Source organism: Miniopterus schreibersii (genome assembly GCF_964146895.1).
Source record: "Miniopterus schreibersii genome assembly, chromosome: 19".
Classification (NCBI taxonomy): domain Eukaryota; kingdom Metazoa; phylum Chordata; class Mammalia; order Chiroptera; family Miniopteridae; genus Miniopterus; species Miniopterus schreibersii.
Window position 1 is genome coordinate 30,203,243 of NC_138119.1, and position 17,581 is coordinate 30,220,823.

Here is a 17,581-nt window from a genome sequence, read left to right on the forward strand (position 1 = left end):
AGCACGGGGGCGAGCAAAGCAGGGAGAGAAGGGGCAGGCTGGCGAGCGGGTCCAGGACCAACGGCAGCCTCAGCCCTGGCCTGGGTCGCCTGACGGCCACCGCTGCTGCCACTCTCCAAGAGCCCTCCAGTGACCCCGCAGGAAGCAGGAAGAGCAACCGGCCGAGGAGTCAGGAGACCTGGGTTCTGGTCTGCCACAGCCAGTCATTAGCTGTGTGACCTTGAACAAGTCATTGCCCTCTCTGGGCCTGTTTTCTCAACTGCAAAATGAGGACATAGTACCAGATGACCTCTCAGATCCTTTGAGAGACCCAGTGAGTACAGAGCTTGTAGGAAATGGCCAGGCCGAGTTTAGACCGAACACAGACTCCTCTGCCCCAACCTGGTCGGGGAAGCGGCTCAGAGTCGCATCCTTGTGGTGACAGAAACACCCTGTGGCGAGAGAATGCCCCTCCCAGGCAGCACCGCCAGGCACCCCTGAGCTGCCCCCCAAACCCCTCCTGGCCTGTGGTTCCCTCACCTTGACATCCTCCCACCGCTCCTTGTCCTCCTTCAGGACGCGACTGGTGTGCAGTGGGGTCTGAGGGACCTTTGTTGATTGCTAGGGGAGAGAAAAGGGTCCAAGTGAAAGCCTGGGCAGGGCAGAGTCCCGGCTAAGCCCCCGCCCCCAGGGACAGTCCCCAGGACCCAGGTCTCTGCCTGCTGGGCTTACCATGATCCAGGGGTGGTTCATAAACTCTGTGATGGTCATTCTCTGAGTGGGCTCTGTTTTCAGCAGGTTCCGGATGAGCATCTTCACTGTGGGTGACAAAGGAACAGATCACTCAGGGGCCACTTTCCCTCTCCTGTTCCTCCCACAGTTTTCAGGAGGAAACGGGGGGCATCGAATGGGGGCAGACTGCCCAAGGACCTGCCCTGAGGACGATCTCGCTGTCCCCACTAACAGGCCCTACACGGCCCTGTGCCAGGCCCTTCACCCAGGCAGCGTGGGCAGACCCACAGCTACACCACCCACGTGAGACAGACGCCCACCCATACATGTGTATACACACGCACACACACACACACACGTGCACACGTGGGCCCTTTACCTTCCTCCGATACTTCTGACCACTCTGGGTTGGGAAATTCATACTGGCCCATTCGGATGCGAGTCTTCATGCCCGGAGAGATGGCAAGGCCATGGTTGGAATAGAAGGGCGGATAACCACACAGCCTGAGCCAAGCGGAAGCAGGGAGAGAGGGACAGAGCAGGTATTATTTAGGGGCCCTGCACCAGGAATAAGGTAATGAGCAGACTTCTCGTAAAGGTCACAGAGAAACTAGGGCTCGCTGATTCAGGCATAATACAGAAAGTCAAGCACAGGGCCCAGGATTCCACATACCAGGCACCTAAACCACACATGTCCCTGCCCACCGCCTTGTTTACCTCTATCACTTAGCCAGCAGAATCCACTAAGCACTGAGAGAAGGGCGTGGGCAGGAGATTCCCCAGAAGGGAATGCTAACCTCTGCCTCTTTCGCTCAGCCCCCAGAGGTGCAGGCCTCCCCCCACCGCGTCCCCAGCCGGCCGGGCCCGGCCCCTTCCCCCCATCACTCCCGGCACACTTACAGGATATACATGATGACGCCCAAGGACCACATATCACAGGACTTGTCGTACTTCTCTGGGCCCAGCACTTCCGGAGCTGCAAACCAAAGGCCAGTGTGGGTGAGCCTGGCCTCGGACACGGGGACCTACCCAGTTTCTCTGTGGATGGTGCTCCCGTCCCAGCCCTTCAGCCACCATGATGGGACCACAGCTGGGGGTGGGAGGGGAACAGCCACAAGCCAGCCCCGGGGTGAGATGGAAGAGAGCAAAGACCCTCCTCCAAGTGGAACCTAGGGCTAGAATCTTAAGATAATACAATTCTTGGCAAGAGCCTTTCAGACCCACGATGCCCATTTAATCTGACAGACACATTTGTTCATCCCCTGCCAGTCAGCAGGGCTGCCAGACCCCACTGGGCATCTGAAGGAGACGACAGCTCCTCTTGGGGAAAATGCACACGCGTGCAAAACCCTGCCTGCGAGCTCAGGCAGATAGTGCCCCATGACTCCTCAATCCCAGCCCAGCGCTGACGAGCCCTACTTCAGTTCAGGTCACCCCAGAACCAGCGCCAAACAGGCCAGAGGACATGCCTCTCCCAGAACCTGTGGCTTCTAGACGGGAAGAGGAGGGTCTGAGAGAAGCTCCCGGGAAGGGTGAGTCCCGGCCTCCTCTAACTTACCCACATAGTAAGGCGTATAACAAGGAGTGGTCAGAGAGTTGTGGCTGGTGGTTTCCTTGGCAAAGCCAAAATCTGTGAGTTTCAGGATGGCGTTGGGCCTTTTGGAAGTGTATAAGAGATTCTCGGGCTACAGAGAGGGAGAGAGAAATCACAACCCTGCTGTGAGGGGCTATCGGTGATCAAAAGGGTAAAGGTGACTTCTTTCCTTCCTTCCTCTGTAAATAGCCATTCGTCTAGCCCCTATGATCTGCACACCATCAGCTATCCATGACCAGCTCCCTGCCTTCCCAGAGCTTGGAGATAAGAGATTTAAATACTACAGGGCAGAGAAACCACAGGTGTTGCTGTGCAACACCGACTGAGGACCACAGGCCGAGCAAGGCCACAGGTTCCCAACTGAGTCTGGGGGTTTCCCAGGGAGGGCAGGCCCTGTGGAGCAGAGAATGGCTCCCTGCCCCACAATGCCATCAGGAACCAGGCAGCAAGGCAGCAGGACAACTCCGACAACCCTTCCTAGGGTCACTATGATCCCAGGGACCTCTGCAGCACCGGAGGGGAGGGTGGTTAGGCATGATGAACAGCTGGTACCTTGACATCCCGATGAGCAATGTTGATCGAGTGCAAATACTGAATGGCCTCGCCAATGCTCTTCATGATCTCTGAAGCTTCTGCAGAGAAGGAAAGAAAGTCACAAGTGTGTCATTAGGTTTGAAAATTCAATACACCAGTTCCTCTACCCCCCGCACCCCAATGCAGCCTACATCCACCGCCCACCCCAGAAACCAAGACACAAGAAGCCACCTAGCTCAGCTGAGGATGACAGCCCTGGGGCCAAGCTGGAGAGGAAGCAGGCCTCAGCGTGATCACAGAGGGCAGGCGCTGCCGTGGGCCCCCTCAGAAACCCCTGCCCTGCCTGCCCACAGCCTGTCCCACAACAGACCCTTTATACCTCTTTCTGTGAATGCTTGGTCTCCTCTGTCCTGGATTCGGCTAAAGAGTTCTCCACCATCCAAACTGAAACAAAGCCATGGTTAGATCTGGGGAACACAACACCTCACTACCACTCTCCATCATTCCCACCCGAAAAATCAAGTATTCACACTTTAAGCTTCAGGGCCCATCTGGGCAGTTCTCAGAAAGTGGGGGGCCTGGGCAGGGAGGGAAGGCTGCTTACCACTCCATGACGATCAGCAGGCACTTTCTCCCCGCATACAGATTCTCATAGACGTCCACAATCCGCACGATGTGCGGGCACTGGGAGGCCCGCCAGTGTAGCTCCACCTCGCGCCGGGCCTTGGGGCAGTCCTGCAGCATCTACAAGCCAAACAGCCTCCTGAATAACTGTACTGTCTCTGGAGGAGGACAGCTGGCTGCTGCCCGGCATGGGCCTATTCCAAAGCCCTGGCCCATGTGCCTGCTGACAACCCCAATGATGCACCATAAACTCCCCACTACAGCTGACCCTCTAGCAAGCCAGCCCCTTGGCATTTTCCCTGGCAGCTCCTTCTAAATCCTGACTCAGAGCTTTTCAGCTTCCCTATCTGCTCTAAAAAAAACCTCAATATGACCCCTTGGGGCCTTGACAGTCTACCCAACTAAGGGCATCAAGTCTATTCTTGAAGGCAGGCAGCAGCTGGGCACTGGAAGATAGGGGTAAAGCAGGCATGGGGAGAAAGACAGACTGAGGAAAACCAATCCAATAATGGAGACAGGTCTAGGGAGAGGACACACTCAACAATTTATAAGACAAGGTAGCCCCACAATCCCTCAAACTCAGCACACCAAATCCTGAGCAAGTCTTTTTACCTCCGTGGTATACTTCATTCAACCAACAGATGGCCTCGGAGTCAGCCTAATGTAGTTCGAATCCTGGTTCTCACCAGGTCTGCAACCTAAAGCAAGTTATTTAACGCACCACACCTCATTTGCATCCCCTAATTCCTTCATGGACTAGGTGGCCCGGGGCATTCGAGGAGCCTGGATCCCTCATGAGCATCAGGGGCTGAATCTTGACTAGTTTAAGCCAGTCTCATTAAGTCCAGGCCCTTTACTACTGACTGGCTTGGGAATAAGCCTAAGACCTAATGTTGGCCAAGCAGAACTTTGTAGGAAATCTGCTGAGAGGTCTCTTAAAGGGAGCACAAGGGCTGTACATCACCTCTCCGACATATGGCACCTGGGACTATGGCAGTCACCTTGGTGCTGTAAAGGGAAGCAGCCTAAGAGGATGAACCAACACACTGAGGAAGGCAACCAGGAGAGGTGGCAACTACCTGGATCCTTGCTGATATCACCACACATCCCTCATGACTTCTTTTTGGTAAGAGCCGAAAAGCATCCTGATACATCCCTTTGTAAATGGGGATGAATCTGTTTTAAGAATTAAATGAAAGAATTCTACAAAATGCCTAACAGAGTGTCTGGCGTGTGCTCAACAGTAGCTGTCATTCTCATTACAGAATGTCTGCTTAGTGCACAGCGCAGATGCCAAAATAATTAACAAAGGACCCTCCTACACTTACCAACTCCATGGGAAGTAAAGATTAGCGCTATAGTACACACCCCACAGCTCTGGAAATTTAGAAGGCTGGGGTGTGAGGGACGCAGTCGGGCTGAGAAGGAACTGGGCAGGCAGAAGGGAAGGCTGACAGGCAGGGGAAATAGAGGGATCAGGGCTGACTAAGAGGGAGAGGAGTTGGGTGGGTGGGGTGGGTAAGCTAAGACATGCTGCAAAGCGTGTGAAGCTTGTAAGATCAGATGGCCAAGATGGAGTTAGATTACAAAGGGCAATGAAAGGCAAACATGGGAATTGCCAAAAATAAAGCTAGTTCTCATTTATGCTGTGGTCCATGATATGCTCAACCTTGTCTAATTTTACAGTAATTGCCATTTTACAGGATGAGGAAACTGAGGCTCAGACAAACAACGTGTCCCAGGCTCAGATTTGGGGAAAGGCAGAGAGTCAGGGTTGGAATCCAGAACAGGTGGATTGCAACGCTCAAGCCTTTTCCACTACACACCACACAGCTTTTAGAGAAGAAATGGAGGGCCGACCGCCAACTGCAGACTGACTTTGCAGAAGCAATCCCCAAACAGGTGCCCAGCTAATTCAGGCTTGAGCAGGCTAGAGGGAAGATCCCCATGGGGTCACACTGTCACCTAGTGGCCATATGAGGACACTGCACAGGTCCTGGGTTCTGCCCCCCTCAACTTCATTCAGGCCAGGACAAAAGTTTATTTTCCTTTCCCACACTCTATGAGGAGTAGGAGGAGGCACTGATTGAGTTTATGGGCACATAACTTAATTCCACAAGCATTCATTGAGCGCCTACCATGGGCCGCACATTGTGCTGGATGTCAAACCAAATGGAAGAGTCCGAATCTGAAAGAACTCAGGCTGGGGGTGAGGGGCACACTAGGAAGGCAGACATAGAGAACACTTACAACCACTGAGATAATGTGCTTGGGACTGAACAGTTAAAAGGATTCAGGAGCAACAGTTCTCAGAGCAGCCAAACAGGAAAGACCTCTAGCGCCCCCTACAGGCACATAGGAACTGAGGCCTGGAGAAGAAACAGTTGTCAAATTTACTCAGAGGCAGTATGAGATCATTGATCAACTTCTGGTTGCATCAGAACCTTGGAAGGTCCTTACCTTTCTGTATCTGTTTCGTATCTGTAAGTTAGGGGTATAATACCTACCTGGCCCTCTCCCTCTAGAGCCATTGTAAGCATCTAATGAAATACAACCTCTAAGAGCGCTGTTATCAGACAGGCACTCATCCCTGAACCAGCAGCATAGCTGCCACAGCACAGGGGCCTCTCCATCACATCTGTGCTGAGGCTGGAGCACATGGTATAGCCAGCACATGTCATCAGCAGGACTGTAGGCTGGGTTTCTGTCTGTAGCCTGGTGACCACCAGCTGAGAACCAGCTCCAAGCTCTAACCAGCCAGAGCTGTGCTATATTAAGAAACACCAAGGCCAAACCCAAGAGCAGGCCCCTCAGCCCTTCCTGAAATCAGAGAACACCCTCACAGTTCTGTTCTTTCTGCCTTAGACACATTAGAGTATATGGCACAAGGCAAAAGAGAACTGCAATCAGTCAGATAGCCCAGTTCACATTCCACCTACAGGCTTGCACACAACTCTTCACTAGGAGCCGGATGGACCTAGTACAACACGCCTGGCCTTGAGAATCACAACTCGCATCCCAGTTCTGCACTTGTGTCAGGGAAGCCAATCTACATTTCTGAGAAGGGGGTCCTCATCTGTAAAACCAGATTCAATTTAACAAAATAAGGAAATTGGAAGGAATAGTCTTTTTCAATTCTAAGAGAAATATAGTAAAAAATTTCCCATGAAGACCGGTAACTGACATCCAGGCACATGTTTATCAGAAATCCCTGAATGGATATGAAAACTAACGCAAGCAGTGAAAGCAAGACCTTCAAATCAGTCTGGAGGGCAGGCTGGCTGACGTCATGGGGCAGAGCCAGGAAGAGCCAAAGAGGCTTTGTAGACAGCTGTGGTGAGCAGAGAGCCTGGAGAGAGGAAATCAAGAATGTGCTAATCTGGAGTACAGGACTAAGTAAAGAACAGCAGGGGAGGTGCCTGAGCCCCAAGCCAGAGAGGAGAAACAAGGAGAGAAAACAGGACTCCCGAGGTGTTAACAGGGGCAACCAGCAGCGATGCGGGTGGCAGGTTCAACCAGAAGCCAAGAGAGTCACCTAGAAAAGGCTCTACCTCTCTGGCAAGAAAAAGGGGAGCCCGGCCGGGCGTGGCTCTGTGGTTTAGCATCAACCCAGGATCTAGGCGATCGGAATTCGATTCCAGGTCAGGGCACATGCCCGGGTTGCGGGCTTGGTTCCCAGTGGGGGGCCTGCAGGAGGCAGCTGATCAATGACTCTCTCATCATTGATGTTTCAACCCTCTCTCTCCCTCTCCTTTCCTCTCTGAAATCAATAAAGATATATTTAAAATTTTAAAAAAGAGAGAGGCCAAGAGGCCCAGGACTACAGCCCTGAGGGCCTTAATCTGAAAAGAGAAAGTGTCTCCCCACTAAAAAGCCACACAGGCCCTTAGGCAAGGAATGCCTGGAAGGGCCTGTGAAATATTTTAAGCCCATGCTAAGCCTGGATCAGATACTGTGACTTCCCTCCTCCCTCCAAGTTTGCGTCTGCAATTCTCTTGCACCCTAGGAAGATCCCTGCATGTGCAGCAAGTGCTAGGCTGCAATGCCATAGACAAGCCCATCTACCAGTGTGGCAGGGGCCAGGGGCCAGGCCACAGCGTCCATTGCCTGGGGGTACCTCTAGGGTGAAGGTGGCAATAATGGAGATACAGGAGCTCTCCCAAAATACTGTTCCCTATTGTTCTGTCTTTGCCAGAACCTGGAGGGAGGAGGGATGGTCCCACTTATCTCCCCCACCAATCTTCCCTCATGCGCTCACATGAAAAGACTGGAAAGTAGTCCGCATCCCAGCCTAGCTGAGCTAGAGAAGAGAAGAAACAGAGCCCAGGACTGAGGCCCTGCTCACCGGCAAAGAAGATTCGAGAAGACAGGAAGGAAGAAGCCCGGGCCCCAAGGGAGCATCCCCCGTGCAAGCTCCACCACCACTTACCAAGAAGTTTTTAATCCCTTTGTGTGTCAGTCTCCTATCTGTTAAATAGATAATAATAGTACCTATCTATAGTAATGAATTAACACCTGCTCATTATGTGAGCTACTAAGAATGGTAGTGGGCACATAGTAAGCACTGTACTAGTGTTTGCTATGGTTGTTCTGCCCCCCCAAAGCCCCTCCCCACTGTTAGAGTCCCACTGGGGTGGGGAGCTGGAATCCCACTCCTGCCCCACCTCATTGCAGGTGTTAGCACTGGGCAGAGGAGGGACCCAGAACACAGAGGGAAGCAGGCTTTGGCATGCTAGCCCGAGCTCTCCAGCCCCCTCCCTACTCCCCCTAACTGGACAGCTGGGGGCGGGGCTGCAGTGTAATGAGGAGGAAGCCATCCCTTCAAAAGGCTGACCGGTGCCAAGCCTGATGCAGAGTCTGAGTCAGGCGCTGTGCCGGTGCGCGGCGCCTCCTTGTTAAACAAGACAGCGTCCGCACTCCCAGCAGGAAGTGAGGTAACCTGCCATCCCCCAAGCTGTACATGCAGAGGGCTGAGGCTGACCAGGATGCTCTTCCAGGTAGAAAAGGGGAGGGCCAGGGACGGAGGCTTGCTGCTTAGCACACAGCAGGTGGCCAGCAGCAGAGGCCTCAGATCCAGAGGAGCAGGGAAGAGGGAGCCCCTGCTTCCTGGGAGAGCTCTGTTACTTCGGTGCCAAGTAGCCAGAATGGGGAACCTTCACAGCCACCTGCACACCCACCCCCAGAGGAAGCATCCTATTTTATAAATAACAAAACTCAGGCTCAGAGACACTAAGCGATTAGTTCAAGGCCTCTCAGCCAGTTGTCCGCGGCAGGGCTGGAATACGAACTCCATTCTCACTGTTCCCAAAGCCTTGTGTCCACCACCCATGGCAGGCAAAGGGAATCAACAGCCAAAAGTGGGGGCTAAAAACGGGCTTATGCCTTAAAGTGCAAACCCTTGGATCTTGAAATTCCTGTTAGAATTTTACCCTAAGATACTCATCACAGATGGAGCTTTAAGAAGCTTTAGTAGATATATATACCTAGAAATGGCTAAAAAGCTGAGTGCCCAGCAATAGCAAGAAATTTATCTACACAATCTATAATCTTTAAAATGATGCTTCAGAATAACATTTACTGGAAATGGATTCCTAAGTATCTGTTAGCTTCTCAGTCACCATCATTGTCACAGTCTATTTTTTGTTTTGCAGCACAAATCCCAACCTGTAATTTCCTTAAATTTATTTATCAGAAAGTATCTGACAGTAAATGGAAAAGCAAGTTATAAAGCCTTATGTACAGTACAGTTCTATATGTTTATTTATATCTGTGCATATACATATACACATAGATATGCATAGTATGTGTGTGTATCTATAACAGGAAAGGCATTCGTACTCAGTAAAATGTTAATAGTAATTCTACCTGAAAGACAGGATTACACATAACTTAATTTGTTTTATTATATCTTTATTTTCCAGGCGATTTATAATTAGCATATGTACTTTTTATAAAGAGGCAAAGAAGCTTAGCTCTCCAAGTTTTAATCGGAAGCTGTCATCCATATCTCTACATGACCAGGGAGCAGCAGCTCAGGACTTCCAGGCAGCTCTGCCAGGCGACTCAGCCACGCCAAGTCTATGGACCTAGTGTCTCGGAGTCTTGAGCAAGGAAGCAGCTCAGGCCCAGGGGAGCAGGTAAGGAGAATTGTAGTGCAGCTGTTCAGTCTCCAAGATCTTTGGCCTCTCCTTTCAGCCTGCAACCTGGGGAACTGGGTCCCCTACAGCCCTGTACTAGTGAAAATGGGAGGCGTGAGGAGGTCACGAGGCTGCAGGACCAGTACACAATGTCCTTACATCACTTATCACCTCTGCCTCCATCCCTGGACCTGGAGCCAGGGAGGGACTTGGGGAGGAGACACAGCACAGGCAGTACTTAGTTTCACCTTCCCAGAATGCTAGCCCTCAGCAAAAATCTGGAACATCCAGTAAGTGCCTTCCAAACACGCTGGTTTGGAAGGTGCTGGGATATAACAGAGAGCGTAACAGTAAGGCCTGTGCCCTCCTTGGGCTTACATTTTAATGCATGAGGTACACAATAAACAAGTGTTGTTGTTTTTAATTTTTAATTGCGCATTGTGATTTGTGCTGCGAAGGAAATAAATAGGGAGCTGCCACAAAGTCAGCACTGGTGGTGGGGAGACTCTCATCCCCCAAATTACAGGGAGCTCCTGAAAGACTGGGAGACGTGTCACATGTTTCTTTTCATCTAGCCCAGCTCAGGAACATAGAGATGACACTCAGATAAGTCTGGATTGAAATGATGATTTTCCTCTACATCTCCTGGGGGCGGAGAACATGCCCCATTCCTGAACCTCCACAAAGCTCAGTGAGGAGTGACTGACAGTCCTCCCCTAGAAACTGATCTAAACATAAATCTCACAGCAGATTTTTTTAACCTTATAAGGTCACCATAATAAAAGTACACAGAAGTACATCATTGGGGTCCCTCATGTTGGCTCACATATTCCCTAACATTTGGCTAGGAGGTAAAAGCCTTTACTTGCTACTGACTTTCATTCATGTGACGGGGGAAATCCCCACCCAAAACAAAGCTAAAACCTACAATGGGAAATCCAGTTCCAAAAGCCTTAAAGCAACGGGGCCACCGTGCCCAGAAGATGAGCACAACCTGTCCTGTGGTCCCCGTCTTCGACCTCCAGGACCTTCCCGGGGCAGCCACAGAGGACCAAGGTTCAATGAAAAAGCAAGAGCCTTAAAAGTCACACTGTAAATGGCAATATTTTTTAAATATTTGCAACACATGATGGATTAAAGGCTAATTTAACTCTGGCAAATCAACTGTAAAAGATTAACAATCCAATATAAAAATGAGCAAAGAATTCTTATGTCAAAGACAAATAAACACAGAGAGCCAAACGGAAGCTACCTGACGCAACTCGTTTAAAATGTTCATAAAAACAATGATCACCATTTCACCAGAATGGCAAAACTTTTAAAATGTTTGACCAAAAACATAACAAAATAAAACTACTGGGTTTATGCAAAGATCTGGGGAGGAAAACAAAATCTCATATAATCAGTAAAGATATAAACCAGTGCATTTTTAGAAGAATTTGGTCATATCTATCGAAATTGTAAATGTTCAGACCTTGGACCCAGCAACTACCCAGCTAGGAAATCACCCTACGAATATGTTCCTAAATCATTTTAATGGCAAAAAGGGAACTGGTATAACCTACATGCCCGCCCCAGCGATGCAATGGCAGGGATACGTAGGCCAGAGCACTGGGGCCTGTGGGAGAGGCCACACCTCCGCTGTGGGGAGAGGTGTTAACAAAGGGCAGGCAGACAAAGAACAGGACGACACTTCAGCATCATCGTTAATGTTCTAATTTTTTTAATGGAATTACATTCACATTACGCAACTGGCCTTTCAAGTATAATCAGAAAGACAAGAAGCAGACACACCAAAAGGTGTCATTGTTGTCACTGGTGTTTTGGTTTTTAAGGCAGTGGGAGGAAGATATAATGAACTTGTGGATGCTTAAAATTTTTCTAGAGGAATTTACCCAAAAAAAAAAAAGTTAACAATGTTAACCACTAGGGTACAGTAGGTAACAGAGAGAAGACTAGATTGGATTTATCTATTTCTTTTCTTTTTCCCTTTTCATTTTATATCTCGCTACTGTTTAAATACCATCTGCATGTATTTTTTAATTAAGTCAAGGATTTACATTCTAACGGGCAGTTTGCCTCAGGTCTTACTTTGACCCCTGACCTGACAGTGGCACAGTTACTCGTGTCCCAAAGAAAGCCAAGCTTCCTGCTAGAGAGAGAGGTGAGCGGAGATGGGGGGACTCCCACGCCAGCCAAGGAGGAAGGGTCTGGGGGAACTCAAAGTATGAGGGTAGCTCAGCTGATGTAAAGGCCTGGCGTCTTCCTGCAGAATTTAACCAAAATAGGAGAAAAAGCCAGCCAAAGGCCCAAACCACCACTGCGGACCTCTCCCCGAGAGCACTGCAAACAGTGGGGGGCTGGCACTCCCGAGTCTGGGAGAGGAAACCGAAAGGCTGGACGACACAGACAGTTCTGTTTCTTCTAGCAGCTGACTATGGCTTCAAAAGAGAAAGAGGAATTTCCAAGTATTCTGTGGCAACACGTGTCAGGTGCACTTTATATATAGAAAACAAGCGATGTGTAAGCCTCCCAAGAGCTCTCTGAAACAGTCACCTGCTGGCTCCCTTTACAGGTGTGACCACCAAGCCTAGTGAAGTAACCCGCCCAAGGCCACATGCTAGAAGGTGACAGGGCCAAGACCCAGACCCAGTTCAGACTCTATCCTCCAAGTTCTCTCTCTCTCTTTTTTTTTTCACTACAAAGGCAGCTTTGCAAAAACCCTGAGCTGCTGACGCCGGTTCACTGCTGCCCCGTCTCTGCTCCTCCACGTCGCCCTTGCCTGCTCCGCTCACCGGCCTCTGCCCGTCATCCGGGAGCGCGTCGGGCCAGCACGGAGCGCTGCGGATCAGAAGGGCAGCCCGCACATCCGAGCAAGGCTACTGCGTGGCCGACGGCAGTGCACGGGCCTCTCCCCCTAAGGACACAGGCTAGACGGGGGCGAAGGAAGCACGCCGAACTCCCCCGGCTGGCTTTAAGCCAAGATCTGAGCGGCAGGGGGACAAATGCCACGTTCTTTGTAGCACCCAGGTACGACTTGAAAAACCACAGAGATGGAGAAACTACCGAGAGAAAAAGACGGAACGGGGTCAGGGACACTGCTTCTGGCCTCCGCAGCCTCCATCAACGCGGCCCAGTACAACTGACCACGCAAATTTAAATTCTCAACTGGAAGTGACAAAGGCCGTCTCTTCTCCATCGCCCCAACTTAAGGAACAAGATTCCTGGCAGGTACACCTCAGTCAGCAGATGCAGTGGGAGGTGAGAGAGAAAGTGGAAGAAGAGTAGGGTCGTACAAACCACAAGGGCAGTACACACACATACACACACACACGCACGCACACACGCACGCACACCACTCGCGAAAACAATTCTGCAGCTCCACTCGCCCAAGAGCAAAGGAGAGCTGCGTGAGGCAAGAAGGGAAAAGAACCGTATGTGGTAACATACAGGAAAATAACACACGGCAGGCAGAAGGTATAAACCAATCTCTCCCACACAGGTAGCAAAATGGCCCAGACACCAGGCAGAGCTCAAGTCGCCCAACACGCACCAGAGGGCACCTGGGAGAGAGATGGCACTCTTTTCCTGCTAAGAGCAGGGCATCGAATAAATCCTTGTCTTGCTTTACTACAGAGTTAACCTCTCACACAGCCAAAGATGCCAGGAAGGGCACTACAACCCTAAACCCAATTCTGACCAGGGAGCAAAGTCTAGTCAATTGTGTTTAAAAAAATTAATTAATTAAAATAACCTTAGTTAGCAAAAACAATTATAACAAGAATACCACATGAGGAAAGTAACCTTGTCATTTGCGAGTTCAGAGGAGGGAAGAAAAAATCTGGGGGCAAAGAAAACTGGTCAGCCTAGACTTCCAGAAAACTATCATTTAGATGTTGGCACAAAGGAGCAGATGAACAGAGAGATCCCAGAAGGGAATGTATTTTGAAAAATACGCATTTAACAAGTGGATTGTGATCATCTAAAGCACAATAATTCTGAAAAAGAAACCAGAAGCACGCATCCAGACAGCAAGGCCACTGCACGGGCAACTCTGAGGAGCTCAGATATCAAGGGTGTGTCCAAAGACATGAGCAACTGCCCATTAAGAAGAAGAAATGAATGCAGAGCTTGTAAAAATGCAAGAACTACGAGAAGTGAGTCTTAAACCCATATGTAAAGCTAAAAGAACCAGGGAGGAAGTGGGCCCCTCACAGGGACAGAGTGGGAGAAATGGTCACCTCCAATATGTTCCACTTTAGCTATGAAGAAGGCTCTTCAGACTGGAGCACACTCCACATGTACACACACTCAAGGGAAACCTCAAATCCAAGCAAGACCAAGAGCCAACTTACAATCACCCAAGGATGACTGAATTAGAAGAGGCCAATCTTAGAAGAATCACACCCAAGGATGCAGAAAGAATCAGCCGGTGATTCCAGAACCACTGTGGGTTCTGAGATGGGCAATGCCCTACTTTTTGGCAGCAAGCATTCCCTCAGCGCACACTATGCTCCAGGCACCAGACTAAACACTTGCGCATTCAAGGAGGTCACGACCTAGTCAACCCAACAGAAACAATATGTAAACAGAATTGCTGATAAGAAGTTCTGCTCAACTTCATATCTGCCTCTGGCAAAGCTCTATAACAGATCACGAATTGGACCATCACGACCCAGCGCGGGTTCCTTGAGAAGCCACCCAAACTAGTCTGATGACCATTTTTTAACAGGGTTACTAAGTTATAGAACAAAGGTCAGATCCATGGGGCTTTGACGTCTATAAAAGTAAACAAAATCTCCTGCCAGACCTTTGAGATAACAAAGAAAGAAGGGGGGTGATGACAAAGCATTTCAATAATACTTGCAACTGTTATAAATGACTGATAATAATGTGTTATTTAATGGATCTAGGACAGGCTAAACATGCACCAAACTGAACTCGCTGCTCCCTCTCACTTGCTCCCCAGCCTCAGTCGCCATCTAGCCAGGCTCTCAGATTAAATACTGAAGTAGCCATCCTCAGCCTCTCTCCCTCCCTCACCCACTGAAGCAACCGATTTGTCTGGAAAGATCTCATAGGTCCATCTTCCCTTTTCCAGCCTTGCTGCCACGCAAATCTGAGCAGGACGTTTTCTTCCTTAAACATGTCCACTGGCCACCTTAACGTGGTCTTCCTTAGCTCCCACCCAAAATACCTCTGCCTTCGCCTCCTAACACATCCCCTCTGCTTAAGCTGCACTGAACTCTGGTGTCCTCAAACAAGCCACTCTCTGCATCGTTCAAGAACCAGTGCAATGTCACCTCCTCTGTGGAGCCTCCCTGATGATTCCAGGCAGAGTCAGCCCCTCTGTCCTCTCTGCTCCGAGACTCTTGTTAAACTACTTCAGCACTCAGGAGTATATTTACAAGACAGATCCTCCTCCTGCTGTATAGACTGTGCCCCTGGGAGGCTGGGACCATGTCCTACTCACCTTTTGATTCCAAATCCTAGGCCAGATACATGGCATTATGACACTCAATGTGTGCTTGTTGGCTAAACCCACAGAACACCTCCAGTGACAGACGAAGGAACGCCCGCTTTGGCTTTACCTAGTATTTTACCAGCAAGTTGGTTGAAACAGAGTGGACAGCCAACTAATCAACCTTGCAAATGACTAAAACACTGGAAGTGAACTAAGATTTTAAAAAGACTACAGTAAGTAAAAACCTGGGCTAAAAAAAGGTCATATGTCAGGGTTCAAAAAGATCATCTATAATAGCTTGTGATGAAAGAGACCTTTCTCAAGTCAGATCCAGATCACACGATGAGTGAGAGCAAAGGTTCTGGCTGCCTGGGTACGTCCCAGTTCCTCCATTTAACTCACTGTGGGACCCTGAAGTGTCCTGTTCTTCTTGGACCTCCAGTTTCCTTCAGTACAACAGAGATAACAGTACCTACTTCATAGGGTTGTTGTTTAGTAAATAATAATAATATACTTGCAATCAGAATTGTGCCTAGCTCAATAAACTCCACTATTATTTTCTGATACTATAGTTTTGTTGTTAAAAGATACTTTTAAGAAAAGAGAAGCTGTGAATCATTATGGTTAAAAGCAAGGGCGTGGAATTAGACTGTCTCAAGTTCAAATGCCAGCTCTAAGCTTAGTAATCTCCTGACCTTAGGCAGTTATTTCACTTTCTTGTCATTGCATTCATGCATTAAATGGGGCTAATGATAGTATCTGTCAGCGATATTCACTTCAGCAGTCTTTCAAATGGGAAAAGAAAAATGGAGATAAACTAAATGTCCATTACTAGAAAACTGGTCAAATAAATTATGGCACATCCATAATGGCACATAAAATAATATGCAATTATCAATTATCAAAAAGAATGAGGTAGATCTAGATATATGCTGACATCAAAATTTCTCTGAAAAAATTTTTTTTCTCAAATGCTTTTATTGCCCTGGCTGGTGTGGCTCAGTGTTTAGAGCAGGGGTGGGGAAACTTTTCTCTGCCAAGGGCCATTTGGATATTTATAACATGATTCGAGGGCCATATAAAATTATCAACTTAAAAATTAGCTATGAAAAAAGCTCCTACATTTACTGAATTTCAAATCCTGCCTGTGGTTGCCTTGGCAGGGCCAGACCAAATGATTTCGAAAGCCATATATGGGCAGTGGGCCAGACGTTCCCTACCCCTGGTTTAGAGCATGGGCCCATACACCAAAGGGTCTTGGGTCAGATTCTTGATCAAGGGCACATACCTGGGTTTTAGGTTCAACCCCCGGCTCCGGGAGGCAACCAATCAATGTGTCTCTTTCACATCGATGTTTATCTCTCCCTCTCCCTCCCCCTTTCCCTTCCACTCTAAAAAAAAAAAAAAAAAAAAAAAATCAATGGAAAAAATATCCTCAGGTAAGTATTGAAAAAAGAATATATATATATATATTTTAGAGAGAGAGGAAGGGAGAGAGAAATATCTATGTGAGAGAAAAACATGGATCTGCTGCCTCCCGCATGCCCCCCATCAGGGACTGAGCCCACAATCTGGGCATGTGCTGGACCAGGAATCGAACCAGTGACCTTTCGGTTTATGAGACAACGCTTAACCAACTGAGCCATACCAGCCAGGGCCAAAAAAAGATATTCTTTCCTGAAAAAAGGAAGATGCAGATTGATACACGTAGTCTGATTCCAGTTTTGTAAAAGGCTTTTCAAAATCAAAAGAAATATCTGCATATTCACCCCAACTTTTGTAAATATAGACAGCCTCTGCTTTGCACAGTAATGTGGAACCATAGAAATGACAGTGAAAAGCAATCTAATCATCAATGAGGAAAAGTAAGATTGTTCCATGACCTTGAGAAATTATTGCCAAAACATTAAAAACTCTGTCGAGAAATAAATAGTAAAATTAATATTTTTTTAGTACACTGTAATAAAAAATTAGAGACATTGAGAATGAGTTTTATTTCTTTGTAAAAACCTTATCCAAAGTGGTTTGAACAGGGCTGGCCTTGCTGCCCGTGACACAGACCAAGCACCGTTTCTGTGTGTCTATAGACTGTCACACCCTTTCTCAGTTTGGATCAGTTTCCAAAATACCCTCCTTTGCACTTTCAATGTTGCAAAATAACCTCCAAGAGTGTCCTCAATGTGAAGTTTCTCCCAATGTCACTTCCTCTGGAATTACTTCATCTTTCTTGTCACAACCACTTAAGTCAATGAGTTTGCCTTCACTGCATTCCTCTGGCTGCATACATAGTCTTTTTTAAAAATATGGGTTTTTTTATTATTGATTTTAGAGAGGGAGGAAGGGAGAGGGAGAGAGAAACATAGATGGGAGAGAGAAACCTCGATTGGCTGCCTCCTAAAATGCTCCCTGACCAGGGATCAAGCCCGAAGCCTGGGCATGTGCCCTCACCAGGAAGCAAACCGGTGACCTTTCAGGGCACGGGAAGATGCTCAGCCAACTGAGCCGCCCCGGCCAGGG

General features: G+C 48.7%; 1 protein-coding gene across 2 annotated transcripts in view; it reads right to left on the reverse strand.

The window, feature by feature from the left end:
- MAPKAPK2 (MAPK activated protein kinase 2) overlaps positions 1–17,581 on the reverse strand; it is a 44,144-nt gene that overhangs the window by 1,750 nt on the left and 24,813 nt on the right. Inside the window, exons 2-9 of one of the 2 annotated variants that reach the window (XM_081121579.1) lie at positions 3,444–3,583; positions 3,219–3,283; positions 2,858–2,937; positions 2,270–2,396; positions 1,612–1,687; positions 1,091–1,215; positions 712–797; positions 520–600 (exon numbers count right to left, since the gene is read on the reverse strand). In XM_081121579.1, coding sequence (XP_080977705.1) covers positions 520–600; positions 712–797; positions 1,091–1,215; positions 1,612–1,687; positions 2,270–2,396; positions 2,858–2,937; positions 3,219–3,283; positions 3,444–3,583 — 780 coding nt within the window. The remainder of the gene's footprint in view (positions 1–519; positions 601–711; positions 798–1,090; positions 1,216–1,611; positions 1,688–2,269; positions 2,397–2,857; positions 2,938–3,218; positions 3,284–3,443; positions 3,584–17,581) is intronic. The other variant, XM_081121580.1, reaches the window with a different exon arrangement.